Source organism: Coregonus clupeaformis, chromosome 3 (assembly GCF_020615455.1).
Source record: "Coregonus clupeaformis isolate EN_2021a chromosome 3, ASM2061545v1, whole genome shotgun sequence".
NCBI lineage: Eukaryota > Metazoa > Chordata > Actinopteri > Salmoniformes > Salmonidae > Coregonus > Coregonus clupeaformis.
The window spans coordinates 13633154-13649099 of NC_059194.1; the positions used below are offsets into that span (position 1 = coordinate 13633154).

The 15946-nt window shown below is 44.9% G+C and overlaps 1 protein-coding gene across 2 annotated transcripts in view; it reads left to right on the forward strand.

Moving 5' to 3' along the window:
- The window catches only part of LOC121540713 (glycine receptor subunit alpha-4), a 95097-nt gene that overhangs the window by 65606 nt on the left and 13545 nt on the right, over window positions 1-15946 (forward strand). For both annotated transcript variants that reach the window (XM_041849760.2, XM_041849768.2), the window contains exons 2-5: window positions 4048-4181; window positions 5106-5173; window positions 10900-11123; window positions 12252-12334. In XM_041849760.2, coding sequence (XP_041705694.1) covers window positions 4048-4181; window positions 5106-5173; window positions 10900-11123; window positions 12252-12334 — 509 coding nt within the window. The remainder of the gene's footprint in view (window positions 1-4047; window positions 4182-5105; window positions 5174-10899; window positions 11124-12251; window positions 12335-15946) is intronic.

Below are 15946 nucleotides of genomic sequence, written 5' to 3' on the forward strand. Positions count from 1 at the left end.
TTAGAAATGTGTTAGGGTTGATGGAGAGGTGATGTACTGTAAGGCCTAAGTGGATGCATAGGAATCCCACAGCCTTCAAGGGCACATGGCTAAAGATTCAGGATTCACAGGAGAGAGGGCTGCAGACCATTACAAACAGGACCTAAGAACTGCTGAACTGTTGTGGACTGAAGGAAGCCAATATAATGTTGTTAAGGATCTAAACTCAAGGACCACTCTTAAAAAAATATTAAAAAAATAATGTATTTTGAAGGATAGCTTATTATAGTAGCGGTCGGTATGTAACGGGTGGGTTGGACGGTCCAAATAAAGATATTCTCAGTCCCGATGTCAAAATTATAACTACTTATTAAAGTAACAGCTTTAAAAAAATGACATTTTAAATAAAAAATCTAATCAAATTTGATTTGTCACATGCTTCGTAAACAACAGGTGTGGACTAACAGTGAAATGCTTACTTATGGGCCCTTCCCAACAATGTAGAGAGAAAGAAAATTGAGAAATAATAGAAAAGTAAAACACGTAATAATAGATACACAATGAGTAACGATAACTTTGCTATATACACGGGGTACCAATACCGAGTCGATGTGCATGGTAGTTGAGAGCCATCAGATGAGGCATTTCAAACTGAGCTGTCCACAGTGCCTATTAGTAGCACCAGGCACAGAATGAGTCACCCAAAGACAGCTCCACGATCCTAGGCTGGAATTAACTCAAACGTTCTCTCAAAAGTATGTCTTGCCTAATAGCTTTGGCTCCAGAGCATTGCCTCGCTGATACAGTATATGGCAGGGAAGTAGGTTGGCTTATGCGCTCGGCTCACTCTGTCTTAAGCGAGAATGTGAATGAAAGTTTCCTCAACTCCACTGAACCCTTTTGCGGCTTAACTGACATGGGCGTCATAAAATGGACACCCTATGGAGATTTGTTAGATTTTCTCAGGTAATTGTCATCAGTCACCTTCCCGCCGGCCTGTCACAATCACCCAGAAATCCATGCCAACACCTTCGCAATTGTATTAAAGGAGACCAGTTTCTCATGTGTCAATATTTCTTGAACTGTCACAGCTATTTAGTTTTTTAATGCTCGAGGTGAGATCGAGTCACAAATCTGCAGCTCAGAGAAAATCACTGTTTAAAACTTGTCAAGAAAATCTGATTGCTTTTGTCTTTGGAAATATAACTATTTTGTGTTTGCACTTCAATTTGGCGCTTGGTCTCGCAGCAGATAGGCACGAAACATATATTTACTGGATAGAATTCAATTCAGGTTACCCATACAACGCTGTGTGTGTGTGTGTGTGTGTGTGTGTGTGTGTGTGTGTGTGTGTGTGTGTGTGTGTGTGTGTGTGTGTGTGTGTGTGTGTGTGTGTGTGTGTGTGTGTGTGTGTGTGTGCCCGCGCCTCTGTGGCCATAACAGAGAGTAAAAGAGATGGAAGGTGCATCAATATTGTAGCAACTGTAAACTTCATCCAACAGCAGATGAACCAAAGACGGGGGAATTCAGGAACTTTCCCGCAGTAAGAGAGACTGAGATGTAGCTCAGTAGAATCCTCAGGGGTATATAAATTAGTTGATTGATTTTCAATGGAGGGTGGAGAAAGTGAACGTTAGTCAGACATCCAAGGAGACCAAGGAGGCCGCAAATCAAATCCTAATCCATCTGTCATTAAAAATGCATGTTTTGTGCAGGAATCATCTTATGAAACATATCACAGCAAAGTTTGAACGAGGGAGAGAGAGAAATGTACAAGTGTGATGTGTAATACTATTCAAGGCTTTTAAACTATTTTATTTCCTGTTTAAATTTAGTCATCAGAAACACCAGAGCATCAAAAACATGAAAAAAAATTACAATCATATCTATGTAGCTAAGTTTGCTACCCAGTTTCATCAGATTTGGGGGCTCTTCGGGATTGAATCGAGTCAATGTTGTGGCTTTTCAAGGTGTTTTCCTGTGTAGCTGGCCAAAGCATGTTGGCCCAACATTGTTGGGTTTCATTATGTTTTCTCATACCCGACTCTATACACAGATCAAAAGAGCCAATGCATCTGAAATGGAGGTGGTGGTTCGTTGAACCATGTTATTTGGATAAGTAACCTTGCCTGAGACCTGAATACATTTACATTATTTAGCAGACGCTCTTATCCAGAGCGACTTACAAATTGGTGCATTCAACTTATGATAGCAAGTGGGACAACCACTTTTTTCCTTTTTTTTTTATGGGGGGTGGGGGGGGGGGGGTACTATTCCAGGTATTCCTTAAAGAGGCAGGGTTTCAAGTGTCTCCGGAAGGTGGTCAGTGACTCCGCTGTTGAGGACAGCTCATTAGACTAACACAGTCTTGTGGCACGTAGGAGACCGGGGTTCGAACAAGAGTCTATGGGACTCAGCAGATGAGTACAGTTCAAAGACCTTGTGATCTGTCTGGAACCTTCACCACCCAGGTTACACAGGGCACCAGGTTACACAGGGCACCAGGTTACACGGGGCAGACGGCACACAGGGACCCTCTTCACAGCCCAGGTTCCACAGGGCACCAGGTTACACAGGGCACCAGGTTACACAGGGCAGATGGCACACAGGGACCCTCTTCACAGCCCAGGTTCCACAGGGCACCAGGTTACACAGGGCACCAGGTTACACAGGGCAGACGGCACACAGGGACCCTCTTCACAGCCCAGGTTCCACAGGGCACCAGGTTCCACAGGGCACCAGGTTACACAGGGCAGACAGCACACAGCGAGCCCCTTCACAGCCCAGGATACACAGGGCACCAGGTTACACGGGGCAGACGGCACACAGCGAGCCCCTTCACAGCCCAGGATACACAGGGCACCAGGTTACACGGGGCAGACGGCACACAGGGAGCCTCTTCACAGCCCAGGTTACACAGGGCACCAGGTTACACAGGGCACCAGGTTACACAGGGCAGACGGCACACAGGGACCCTCTTCACAGCCCAGGTTCCACACGGCACCAGGTTACACAGGGCAGACGGCACACAGGGACCCTCTTCACAGCCCAGGTTCCACAGGGCACCAGGTTCCACAGCGCACCAGGTTACACAGGGCAGACAGCACACAGGGAGCCTCTTCACAGCCCAGGTTACACAGGGCACCAGGTTACACAGGGCACCAGGTTACACAGGGCAGACGGCACACAGGGACCCTCTTCACAGCCCAGGTTCCACAGGGCACCAGGTTACACAGGGCAGACGGCACACAGGGACCCACTTCACAGCCCAGGTTCCACAGGGCACCAGGTTCCACAGGGCACCAGGTTACACAGGGCAGACAGCACACAGGGAGCCTCTTCACAGCCCAGGTTACACAGGGCGCCAGGTTACACAGGGCACCAGGTTACACAGGGCACCAGGTTACACAGGGCGCCAGGTTACACGGGGCAGACAGCACACAGGGAGCCTGGGGGAGGGGACTGGGGTGGGATAGCCGTCCATACTTCACAGGAGGGAGCCCGGGTTATGACTGATCAGCTAACGATTGCATCAAAAGCATCGGGCGAAATCAGCGGCGTGCCAGTCAGGAGAGATCCATCACACAAGCTAGGGCCCGTGGGCTCTGGAACTGCTATCTCCCCCTCACTCTCAATCGCTCTCTCTTTGGTCTGTTGGGCCTGTCAGTGTCAGACTGAGCCATGCTGGAGCTGGAATCGAAGCCTTCCTCCCCTGTTGTGACATTCACAGCATTTCAATTGAGCCATCAATCTGTCAAGCCACACTGCTGCTAAGCCAGGCGAGAGTACACACTGAAAGAGAGAGTGCTGGGGTTGGACGTGGATGTACCTTTTCCCCTTTCGCCGCCTCACTGTAGTTAGTGTCTATTGAGCACAATATGTACTGAACATCATGTGACAAAAGAGGGGTGTTCGGGGGTGGCTATGCAGAAGTTGTTTTAGACCTTGTTTTTCCTTCTCGTGTTTTCTCTTCCTGTGTATTCCACTGATGCCGATTTGAACTTTCACATTCTCTAACTATTGCTTCTCTCTCCCTCTCTTTCTGTGTTTGTTTTTGTTCTTCTTCAGACCGGGCATCTGTAAGGAGGAGATAAAGTCCTCCAGTAGGACAGTCCCCTCCTCGCAGTCCCCGTCTGACTTCCTGGACAAGCTCATGGGGAAAAGGTCTGGCTATGACGCCCGCATCAGACCCAACTTCAAAGGTACCTTAAGTATGTTAAGAAGTGGGCCACAGCTCCCATAAAAAACACAGAAACTTCTCGGAATGAATGCAAGCAGACAGCCACCTTTCTTTTAATACAAAGTAAGATAGGACTTGCCTGTAGAAGTGGATATGAAGCATAGAACTGCTCACTTGCTTACTTAGTTTGAGTAAGTTAGAATTGTATCCATAAATGTACCCAGATTTCTATTAATAGTAAATAGTTTGATTACTGAATGCCATAATGTAATTATTTTGTAAGATACTTCTCCCTATTAGCTGAAATCATATATTTTTGAAGCCATTTTAGCCGTCGCGCTAGCTGTTCAGTCCGAACATATTCACAAATCATGGGAATTCATCGTGCTATGCAGACTCGGTCTCCCTCCGAGGCACGTGTTGCTAGGCAACCCTCCTGCACTTGCCTGGGCTGGCCTGCTCCCTCCATGGCTAAAGCCAGTGTGGGGAATGTGCTAACAAATGTTTGTGCTATGAAACTAAATAAATACTGCACTCTGTCCCACAACTTTTTTACTAGATTCATGATAGTGTTGTTAGACAAGGCAAGGAAAGTGAACTAATTTTGCCCGTGCTAACGTTCAATCAAACCATAACTGAATGCCTCAATGCCTGCCTGCTTTATATAGCAAGCTATGGCTACGTGACTCCCTGTCCGTAAGAGCTAACCATTTTCATGAACAGGGCGGTGTACCTAATTAACTGGCCACTGAGTGGATATTTCATACTTGCACCACATCAGAGAGTTGACAGCAAGACACTCTCCACTTCCTGTACATACAATAACCCTCAGTGTCATTCAAAGATTTCTAAATGATCTCTAACAAACTTTTACACATCAGGTCAAACAGTTGAAAGGATTCTTCCATATAAGGAGTGATGGATTGTCTTTTTATTCATTTTTCAGGTCCGCCTGTGAATGTCACCTGCAATATTTTCATCAACAGCTTTGGGTCCATCACGGAAACTACTATGGTGAGTCAACTGAGTAACTTGAATTTCCACAGTGAATTAACATCCTGGAATTAGAAACCGTTCATAATTTTAAGCTAATAATTGACTGTGTTGCCGACTGCTGCCATCTTGAACGGGTCTCAAAGAGACAAACCAGTATAAAGAAAGGTGAAATAAAAAAAGTAAATTAATATACGCTTTATACAAAATACCATAAATATCCAGGTAGCATGATAACCCTAAGGCAGTCTCATTGTTTTGTAATCATGAATTATCGTGATACAAATCTTATTTGAGCAGGTATACACTAGCTAAATCCCAGAATTTACAAAAGAGAAATCTAAAGGATCTCCTCCAGCTAATACAATACCCTGTTAATTCCTACCCTTTGGCCTGCTCAATATTGGAGCAATTCCCTCACCTCTCTCCCTTTTATTTCCTGGAGTCTATCAGAGCAACCTTCAGAGACCAGTGGGTCAGTGATGTTCTGATAATGAACTGTCCGCTCTGCAATTAAAATGAAAAATTGGAGAAGAAATGAGTGAAATGGAGAGAAGAGAAATATAATCTCTCCCTGTAAGCCTGTCCAATACAAGAGGGGAAGTGCTTGGTCAGTAGATTGTAGCAGTAAACTGTTAAAGGTTATTGGGCACAGAGGGCTTGACCCCAGGTTAGGTCAGTGTGGACAGAGAGGACACTAATGATGTCACTGGACAATGTGGTAAAGGCCTAGTGTTTATTGTGATAAATGTGTTGTGCTTTCCTTTGTTTGTTTGTTTGTGGTACCTCATGGGAACAGAGACAGACAGTTGTAAACTGCTGGAGAAGAACACAGACACAGCTGAGTCTTTCAATACCATGAGGATTTACTAAAATGATTTACTTGAATAACTCCTGTGAATAAATGAGGACGTTAACTTTTTGTGGAATTTACCCAATTTCAAAGTAGCTATTAATTGATTTTGCTTCACACAATGCAGATTTTTGTCATTTCAACAGGCACTGAACAGAACTTAGATTAACCCAGAATCTGGTACTTCAGCCTGCACTAGGTATTCTAGGTTATTGTCTGTGATTTCCCCCTTTACAAATGGACAAAATGTAAATTACTCCTGCATGACTCCTAATTCCATTAGTATAACCCTAAACTACATAGATTCACCCTACTTTTCAAACAACCAATTAAAATGTGTCGCATTGTCTTGGCTATAATTAACAACAGTAAAGGTTATTAATTTAATCAGACTTCCCACTTTACATCAGAGACAGACGATCATGAACTGAACAAGCTAATTAAAGAATTGAAACCTGGCAACGTTATCACTTCATTAATTGCCTCCTATAGTGTTTTATTTTATTTTTTATTTATTTCACCTTTATTTAACCAGGTAAACCAGTTGAGAACAAGTTCTCATTTACAACTGCGACCTGGCCAAGATAAAGCAAAGCAGTGCGATAAAAACAACAACACAGAGTTACATATGGGGTAAAACAAAACAAAGTCAAAAATACAACAGAAATAAATATATATACAGTGTGTGCAAATGTAGCAAGTTATGGAGGTAAGGCAATAAATAGGCTATAGTGCAAGATAATTACAATTAGTATTAACACTGGAATGATAGATGTGCAAGAGATGATGTCCAAATAGAGATACTGGGGTACAAATGAGCAAAATAAATAACAATATAGGGATGAGGTAGTTGGGCGGGCTAATTTCAGATGGGCTGTGTACAGGTGCAGTGATCGGTAAGGTGCTCTGACAACTTAAAGTTAGTGAGGGAGATAAGTGTCTCCAGCTTCAGAGATTTTTGCAATTTGTTCCAGTCATTGGCAGCAGAGAACTGGAAGGAATGGCGGCCAAAGGAGGTGTTGGCTTTGGGGATGACCAGTGAGATATACCTGCTGGAGCGCATACTACGGGTGGGTGTTGCTATGGTGACCAATGAGCTAAGATAAGGCGGGGATTTGCCTAGCAGTGATTTATAGATGGCCTGGAGCCAGTGGGTTTGGCGACGAATATGTAGTGAGGACCAGCCAACAAGAGCGTACAGGTCACAGTGGTGGGTAGTATATGGGGCTTTGGAGACAAAACGGATGGCACTGTGATAGACTACATCCAATTTGCTGAGTAGAGTGTTGGAGGCTATTTTGTAAATGACATCGCCGAAGTCAAGGATCGGTAGGATAGTCAGTTTTACGAGGGGCATGTTTGGCAGCATGAGTGAAGGAGGCTTTGTTGCGAAATAGGAAACCGATTCTAGATTTAACTTTGGATTGGAGATTCTTAATGTGAGTCTGGAAGGAGAGTTTACAGTCTAACCAGACACCTAGATATTTGTAGTTGTCCACATACTCTAGGTCAGACCCGTCGAGAGTAGTGATTCTAGTCGGGTGGGCGGGTGCAAGCAGCGTTCGGTTGAAGAGCAAGCATTTAGTTTTACTAGTGTTTAAGAGCAGTTGGAGGCTACTGAAGGAGTGTTGTATGGCATTGAAGCTCGTTTGGAGGTTTGTTAACACAGTGTCCAATGAAGGGCCAGATGTATACAAAATGGTGTCGTCTGCGTAGAGGTGGATCTGAGAGTCACCAGCAGCAAGAGCGACGTCATTGATATACACAGAGAAAAGAGTCGGCCCAAGAATTGAACCCTGTGGCACCCCCATAGAGACTGCCATAGGTCCAGACAACAGGCCCTCCGATTTGACACATTGAACTCTATCTGAGAAGTAGTTGGTGAACCAGGCGAGGCAGTCATTTGAGAAACCAAGGCTATTTAGTCTGCCAATAAGAATGCGGTGGTTGACAGAGTCGAAAGCCTTGGCCAGGTCAATGAAAACGGCTGCACAGTACTGTCTATTATCGATCGCGAGCGGGGGGGGGCATGGGCAAGTTGCAGCGGAGGGTGCAGAGCTGGTGGCCGGGGTAGTGGTAGCCAGGTGGAAAGCATGGCCAGCCGTAGCAAAATGCTTGTTGAAATTCTCGATGATTGTAGATTTATCGGTGGTGATAGTGTTTCCTAGCCTCAGTGCAGTGGGCAGCTGGGAGGAAGTGCTCTTATTTTCCATGGACTTTACAGTGTCCCAAAACTTTTTGGAGTTAGTGCTACAGGATGCAAATTTCTGTTTGAAAAAGTTAGCCTTTGCTTTCCTAACTGCTTGTGTATATTGGTTCTTAACTTCCCTGAAAAGTTTCATATCGCGGGGGCTATTTGATGCTAATGCAGTACGCCACAGGATGTTTTTGTGCTGGTCAAGGGCAGTCAAGTCTGAGGAGAACCAGGGGCTATATCTATTCTTAGTTCTGTATTTTTTGAATGGGGCATGTTTATTTAAGATTGAGAGGAAATTACTTTTAAAGAACAACCAGGCATCCTCTACTGACGGAATGAGATCGATATCCATCCAGGATACCTGGGCCAGGTCAATTAGGAAGGCCTGCTCGCTGAAGTGTTTTTGGGAGCGTTTGACAGTGATGAGGGGTGGTCGTTTGACCGCGGACCCGTTACGGACGCAGGCAATAAGGCAGTGATCGCTGAGATCCTGGTTGAAGACAGCGGAGATGTATTTAGAGGGTAAGTTAGTCAGGATGATATCTATGAGGGTACCCATGTTTACGGATTTAGGGTTGTACCTGGTAGGTTCGTTGATAATTTGTGTGAGATTGAGGGCATCTAGTTTAGATTGTAGGATGGCCGGGGTGTTAAGCATATCCCAATTTAGGTCACCAAGCAGTACGAACTCTGAGGATAGATGGGGGGCAATCAATTCACATATGGTGTCCAGGGCACAGCTGGGGGCTGAGGGGGGTCTGTAGCAAGCGGCAACAGTGAGAGATTTATTTCTGGAAAGGTGGATTTTTTAGAAGTAGAAGCTCAAACTGTTTGGGCACAGACCTGGATAGTATGATAGAGCTCTGCAGGCTATCTCTACAGTAGATTGCAACTCCACCCCCTTTGGCAGTTCTATCTAGACGGAAAATGTTATAGTTGGGGATGGAAATTTCAGAATTTTTGGTGGCCTTCCTAAGCCAGGATTCAGACACTGCTAGAACATCAGGGTTGGCGGAGTGTTAACTCATTGAATAACTCAAACTTAGGAAGGAGGCTTCTGATATTTACGTGCAGAAAACCAAGACTTTTATGGTTACAGAAGTCAATAAATGATAGCTCATGGGGAGTAGGAGTGATACTGGGGGCTGCAGGGCCTGGGTTAGCCTCTACATCACCAGAGGAACAGAGGAGGACTAGAATAAGGATACGACTAAAGGCTTTAAGAACTGGTCTTCTAGTGCGTTGGGTACATAGAATAAAGGGGGCAGTTCTCCGGGCGTTGTAGAAAAGATTCAGGGCATTATGTACAGAAAAGGATATGGAAGGATATGAGTACAGTTCAGGTAACCCTAAGCGTTGGGTAAGAATGAAAGAGATAGCATCACTGGAGGCACCGATTGAGCCGGTCTCGGCGTGTATGGGGGGTGGAACAAAGGAACTATTTGAGGCAGTTTGAGAGGGACTAGGGGTTCTACAGTGAAATTGTATAATAAGAACTAACCCAAACAGCAATAGGCAAGGCATAATTGACATGGGAGAGAGGCATAAAGCAATCACAGGTGTTATTAGAGAGAGCTAAGACAACAACTGGTAATAGCGATAACGTTTGGGCTGAGGCTAAACAGAATAAACAGGACAGGGTACCGTGTAAAGGAACAGTCCAGCAGGCATCAGCTGTGCAGCTGAGTGATCATAAGGTCCAGTGAACAGCAATATGTGAGTCCGAGAGCAGTTCAAATTGGTGCTTCAGCACAGCTAGCAGGGAGCACAGTTGTAGTTTGCGTGTGCTAGCGGGCCGGGGCTGGCAGATGGATCTTCATGGTCGTCGCAACGGGAAGCCTGTTGAAACCACATCAGACGATTTCGTCGGCAAACCAGTCGTGTTGGATCGGCGGGGCTCAGTGTCAACACTAGGAGGTCCCGTCCGGTTGACAGAGAGGTAGATAGCCGGGAGATGGGCCTGAGGCTAGCTCAAGGCTAACTGGTGCTTGCTATAGGGCAATGGTAATTAGCCAACAACAGGTTGCAGCTAGCTAGCTGGTTGCGATGATCCGGCGCTAGGGTCCAGTGATTCCGGCAGAAAGTCCAATAAGCTCTGGGTCGATAGCACGCTGTGCAGACTGGCCGACGAATTGTCCAGGCTAGAGCTAGAGCTGGCTGGTGGATAGTAAAGGCCACGGACAATGGTGAAGACGCTAACAGTGACTAATAGCAAGTAGCCATTCAGTTGCAGCTACACTAGTTTCAGCTTAAGGTTCTTGATGAAAGTTATAAAGAAATAATAGAATCCTTTCCACGTTGGGTGAGGCGGGTTGCAGGAAAGTATATTTAGTTAAAGAATGAAAAGTAAAAATTGAGAAGTATATACAAAATAGACAAAAAAAAACAAGAAAAGGGATATTTACACAAGGACAATGAATAAAACCGTGACCGCACTGCTACGCCATCTTGGACAAGGTATGACACACTGTCTCGAACTGCTATGTCTCAATCTCGATTCATCTTCCACAATTCCTCACATCCTACATCCTATCTCCTCGCCTCCTTCTCAGCCGCAATCGAGGAGAAGTTCCAGTCCATCCCCTCTGACCTTCTCTAGTGCGTTTTTGAGGAGGAGGCGAAGAAAGAGGATGCGAGGAATCGAGAAACAATTAATTGAGAAAGGGACAATTACTAAATTTCTTGTTCAATCCACAGGACTACAGGCTTAATGTGTTCCTACGGCAAAAATGGAACGATCCCCGTTTGGCTTACCAGGAGTACCCAGACGACTCCTTGGACCTGGATCCTTCCATGTTGGACTCCATCTGGAAGCCTGACCTTTTCTTCGCTAATGAGAAGGGGGCTAACTTTCACGAGGTCACCACCGACAACAAACTGCTGCGGATCTTCCAAGATGGGAGTGTACTGTATAGCATCAGGTGAGCAGAGACAGTTCGGTGTGTGGCCACAGGGGGAGCTAGTAAGTTATTCAAGACAATTCTGGCTATGGCCACGGGGGAGCTAGTGAGTTATTCAAGATGCTTCTGTCTGTGGCCACAGGGGAACCTAGTGAGTTATTCAAGATGCTTCTGTCTGTGGCCACAGGGGGAGTTAGTGAGTTATTCATCACATGAATTTTGATACCAATATATTAGCCCCACAATCAAAACCAAACACTGTTGTGAGTTGATCTATCTCTCCTCCAACATTCATGACCCCATGAAAGGAATTGAAAAACATGCAGTTGGTTACAACGGCATATTTATTTGCTAACAATGATCACACACTAGTCCAAAAGGCGTTTTAGTAGCTACCTCTCTGAAACCGAGGACGCAGAGAAACTTTGAAGGCTCATTCGTCAGTGTATCTGTGGGCGATTTATTTTTTAGCCTGGAATTTCACGTTATCGCAGCACAATAGTGATGGGGCTCCTGCTGCGAGTAGTGTAGCGCTGGTGGCTCTCGTCTGTCCTCTGGGCTGCGAGTAGCGTAGCGCTGGTGGCTCTCGTCTGTCCTCTGGGCTGCGAGTAGCGTAGCGCTGGTGGCTCTCGTCTGTCCTCTGGGCTGCGAGTAGCGTAGCGCTGGTGGCTCTCGTCTGTCCTCTGGGCAATGCATTACAGCAGGTAATTACACGGCTTCTCTTTTAACTAAAATTCCCTAATAGTTCCTTCTCTTTCCCACGGCTCCTTGAAGGCTCAATGCGTCAGCGCCTCAATCAATAAAAGGAAGATGTCTACCAATTAGTTTGCTATTGTAACCAAATGGCATTGTAACTCACAGCATCCTTTACAATTAGCCTTTTTTTGATCGTGCGGAAAAATGCTCACAATTCATCCCGTAATGTATAGTACAGTGTTAATCTTGAGGTAGGTCGTAAAACTGTCCACCGTCGAAGCATTAGGTGAGTTTAAATAAAATGTCTGCCCTGTGAAGTCCCTTTACTGACCTTTGCAGCTGTCCTCCTTGCCTCGGTCTTCATTTCTCCCTGTATGTTGTAATTCTCTTCTTTCACGCTCTCCTTTGCCCTTTACCTTCACCTAAAACTGCCCTTCTCTCTTTCTATCTCAGGCTGACTCTCATCCTGTCCTGCCCTATGGACTTGAAGAATTTCCCCATGGATATTCAGACCTGTACCATGCAGCTTGAAAGCTGTGAGTCTCCCTCTATCTCCTTCTTCCTCTTTGTCTTCCTTCCTCTCCCCTTTTCACAGCTATTAGCTTCCCCTCCCCTTTTCACAGCTATTAGCTTCCCCTCCCCTTTTCACAGCTATTAGCTTCCCCTCCCCTTTTCACAGCTATTAGCTTCCCCTCCCCTTTTCACAGCTATTAGCTTCCTCTCCCCTTTTCACAGCTATTATCCTCCTCTCCCCTTTTCACAGCTATTAGTTTCCTCTCCCCTTTTCACAGCTATTAGCTTCCTCTCCCCTTTTCACAGCTATTAGCTTCCTCTCCCCTTTTCACAGCTATTAGCTTCCCCTCCCCTTTTCACAGCTATTAGCTTCCCCTCCCCTTTTCACAGCTATTAGCTTCCCCTCCCCTTTTCACAGCTATTAGCTTCCCCTCCCCTTTTCACAGCTATTAGCTTCCTCTCCCCTTTTCACAGCTATTAGCTTCCTTTCCCCTTTTCACAGCTATTAGCTTATAGATGGAGCATTTTAAGTTGTGAAATTCTTAAGAGATATTATCATCACAAAGGAGTGACATTGATTTGAGGTTACATTCAATGCCTGAATGTGACAGGCTAGGTTTTGAGTTGCTGCTTTTATCAAACATCCTCTGATGATGGTTACTCTTGCAAAATTAAAGATGGACTTTCTGACACCGGCTTGTGTAGTCACTGACTCTGCAATAACAAATTACAGGCTAGCTTTGACAGTGATATCCCGTCAGGGTAATGAAATGCATGTGCGGTGTACCAAACATGTAGGAATCTCTTCATAAAAAATATAAATAGAGCAAAGTCAGTCGATAAATCCTGTGCATAGCATGTCCTTCCTTATTACCTAGATAAAAGGTAAAGAAAAAAATAATTCAATTCGCTGCCCCCAGCACTGATAGCATCTGCCCCCCCACAAATCCAATTTCCAGGATATCAATAATGAAACCTTCATTTTGTGTTCCCTTTTATTCTATGACCCACCCCTGGCGCCCGCCACCAGGCCAGACAAGATAACTTAACTTAAGTCTAGTGAATATTCCTATTGCTTTCCCACTCTCTGTTTCAATTGGAAGATTTATACTAGTGTAGGAACTTATTGAAGCATATACATTGAGTATACCAAACATTAGGAACACCTTCCTAATATTGAGTTGCACCATCCCCCCTTTTGACCTCAGAACAGCCTCTGTAGAGTACCACAGTATGAGTCATAATACCCATAAAACCTAGCGGTCAAACAGGGAAATGGTTCCAATCGTTTTTCCATTGGAACCATTTCCCTGTTTGACTGCTAGGTTTTATGGGTATTATGACACCTCCACTGTGGGGCTCTATTCGTCAGGACATGGACTCTACAAGGTGTCAAGCGTTCCACAGGTATGCTGGCCCATGTTGACTCCAATGCTTCCTACAGTTGTATATATATATACTGTTGGTAGAGCATGGCGCTTGCAACGCCAGGGTTGTGGGTTCGATTCCCACAGGGGGCCAGTATGGAGAATAAAAAAAAATTATGCACTCACTAACTGTAAGTCGCTCTGGATAAGAGCGTCTGCTAAATGACTAAAATGTAAATGTAAAATGTCCTTTAGGTGGTGGACCATTCTTGATACACACAGGAAACTGTTGAGCATGGAAAAACCCAGCAGCGTCGCAGTTCTTGACACAAACCGGTGTGCCTGGCACCTACTACCATCTTGCCCATTCACCCTCTGAATGGCACACAGACAATCCATATCATAATTGTCTCAAGGCTTAAAAATCCTTCTTTAACCTGTCTCCTCCCCTTCATCTACACTGATTTTGAAGTGGATTTAACAAGTGACACCAATAAGGGATCATAGCTTTCGCCTGGATTCACCTGGTCAGTCTATGTCATGGAAAGAGCAGGTGTTCTTAATGTTTTGGATACTCAGAGTATACACATTTCAATGCCAAATGTGATAAAGATTAATACATATATTTTTGGGAATCAACATGCAGATGCATGTACAGATGTAGGATCTTAATTTGACCTATATTGTCACAGCTAAATAATCGTGCAGCAACAGGATTTGAAAGTTGAGGTCAAAATGTTGCTTGATCGGTAGATAGGCTATTAGTTGGCCAAAAGTAGGCTACATGAAAAGTGCTATACTGTTAATATAACCATGTTGGTTTTCTGTGAATTTATGCAAATCATGAAGCTCAACTGCATTTACTGCGGTGCAGGAAAATTCACTGCAAAAAAAAGGTGATCAAATTAAGATCCTACATCTGTTAGGTTCACTATTCTCAGCATTGCCCTACAGAGTAACCTTATACCACCCCCCCCCGCCCCTCTTTTTTAGTCGTTGAGTACCTGCCCCCCTAAATGTTTCCACTCATTGTCTGCAGTTAAACCCTCCTAAAGTGTGGAGAGCAAGTGAGGAGAGAAATCTGCGCAGAACGCGCCAGCAGGTTTACTACCTGACAGGGCCATTACAGGAGTCCTAATCCTTTCTGATTAAATGAAGCCCTCCTCTCCATGGCTCTAAAGGGGCAGGCCAGCTCTGTTTTGACAAGTGTTACTACACTGCCCAAGGGTGTGATCACCTTGGCTGCCCAGGGAGGACATGGTGAGGACACAGTTGCAGGTTTAACTGCCACGCGATGTGCCAACTGCCAAAGCTGCCACATTGAGGGTGAGAGCCAGGAGAGAAAAGAGAGGGGGGAGAGGGAAAGAGGGAGGGGTCTGAGGATTCCAGGCCAGTGCTGTTTGTTAGCCGTAATCTTGATGCCTTGAGCTCTAGTAGATATAAATAGACCTTCACATGTTAATGTTTGCCTTATTCTGACAGATCATGTAGCTATATCCTACTTCAAGCAATCTTTAAAACCATCATGTGTTCTCGTGACCCAATTTGGTATCATTAAGCCAGTACGTATATGGATAAAGTGTACAGTGCATTCGGAAAGTATTCAGACCACTTATTTTTCCACATTTTGTTACGTTACAGCCTTATTCTAAAATTGATAAAATACATTTTTTTTTCTCATCAGTGATATATATTTTTATACATTTGCAAAAAAATCAAAATCACTGTGTTTTGTCATTATGGGGTATTTTGTGTAGATTGATGAGGGGGAAAAAATTATTTAATCAATTTTAGAATAAGGCTGTAAAGTAACAGTGGTGGTGGCGTTGTTTTCAAGCTGCTGGTAAGGATTGGGGGGATAATATCTTCAATAACTGATGTCTTTGTTACTCGGGCCCCAGATGGACATCAGTAGTATTATTCAGATGTGTCAAGGCAGCCTCAGTTTACTGTCCTTTGTCTGAGGCGAGGCATTCCCAATCAACTCCTGCAAGCTGTGCTCCCATGGGCGCGCAAAGCAATTACGGTTTCGTCTTGAGTGGTTACGTATGGCCGCTTGGTCGAGTGTGATGTATGTTTGCTTACACAGTAACCTCGCCAAACTGACCGGCTTTGCGGGTCTTCAGCGGCGCAAACACGTGTAAGCGAATGCAAGGGCAACCCTGCATCCATTAAGCCATCAGCTCTCGCTGTCGGGGAGGCATGCACCTCACGTTCACCCTTCGCATTCAACCTTCAAGCAACCGGTCTGCCACTTTGGAAGCTGTG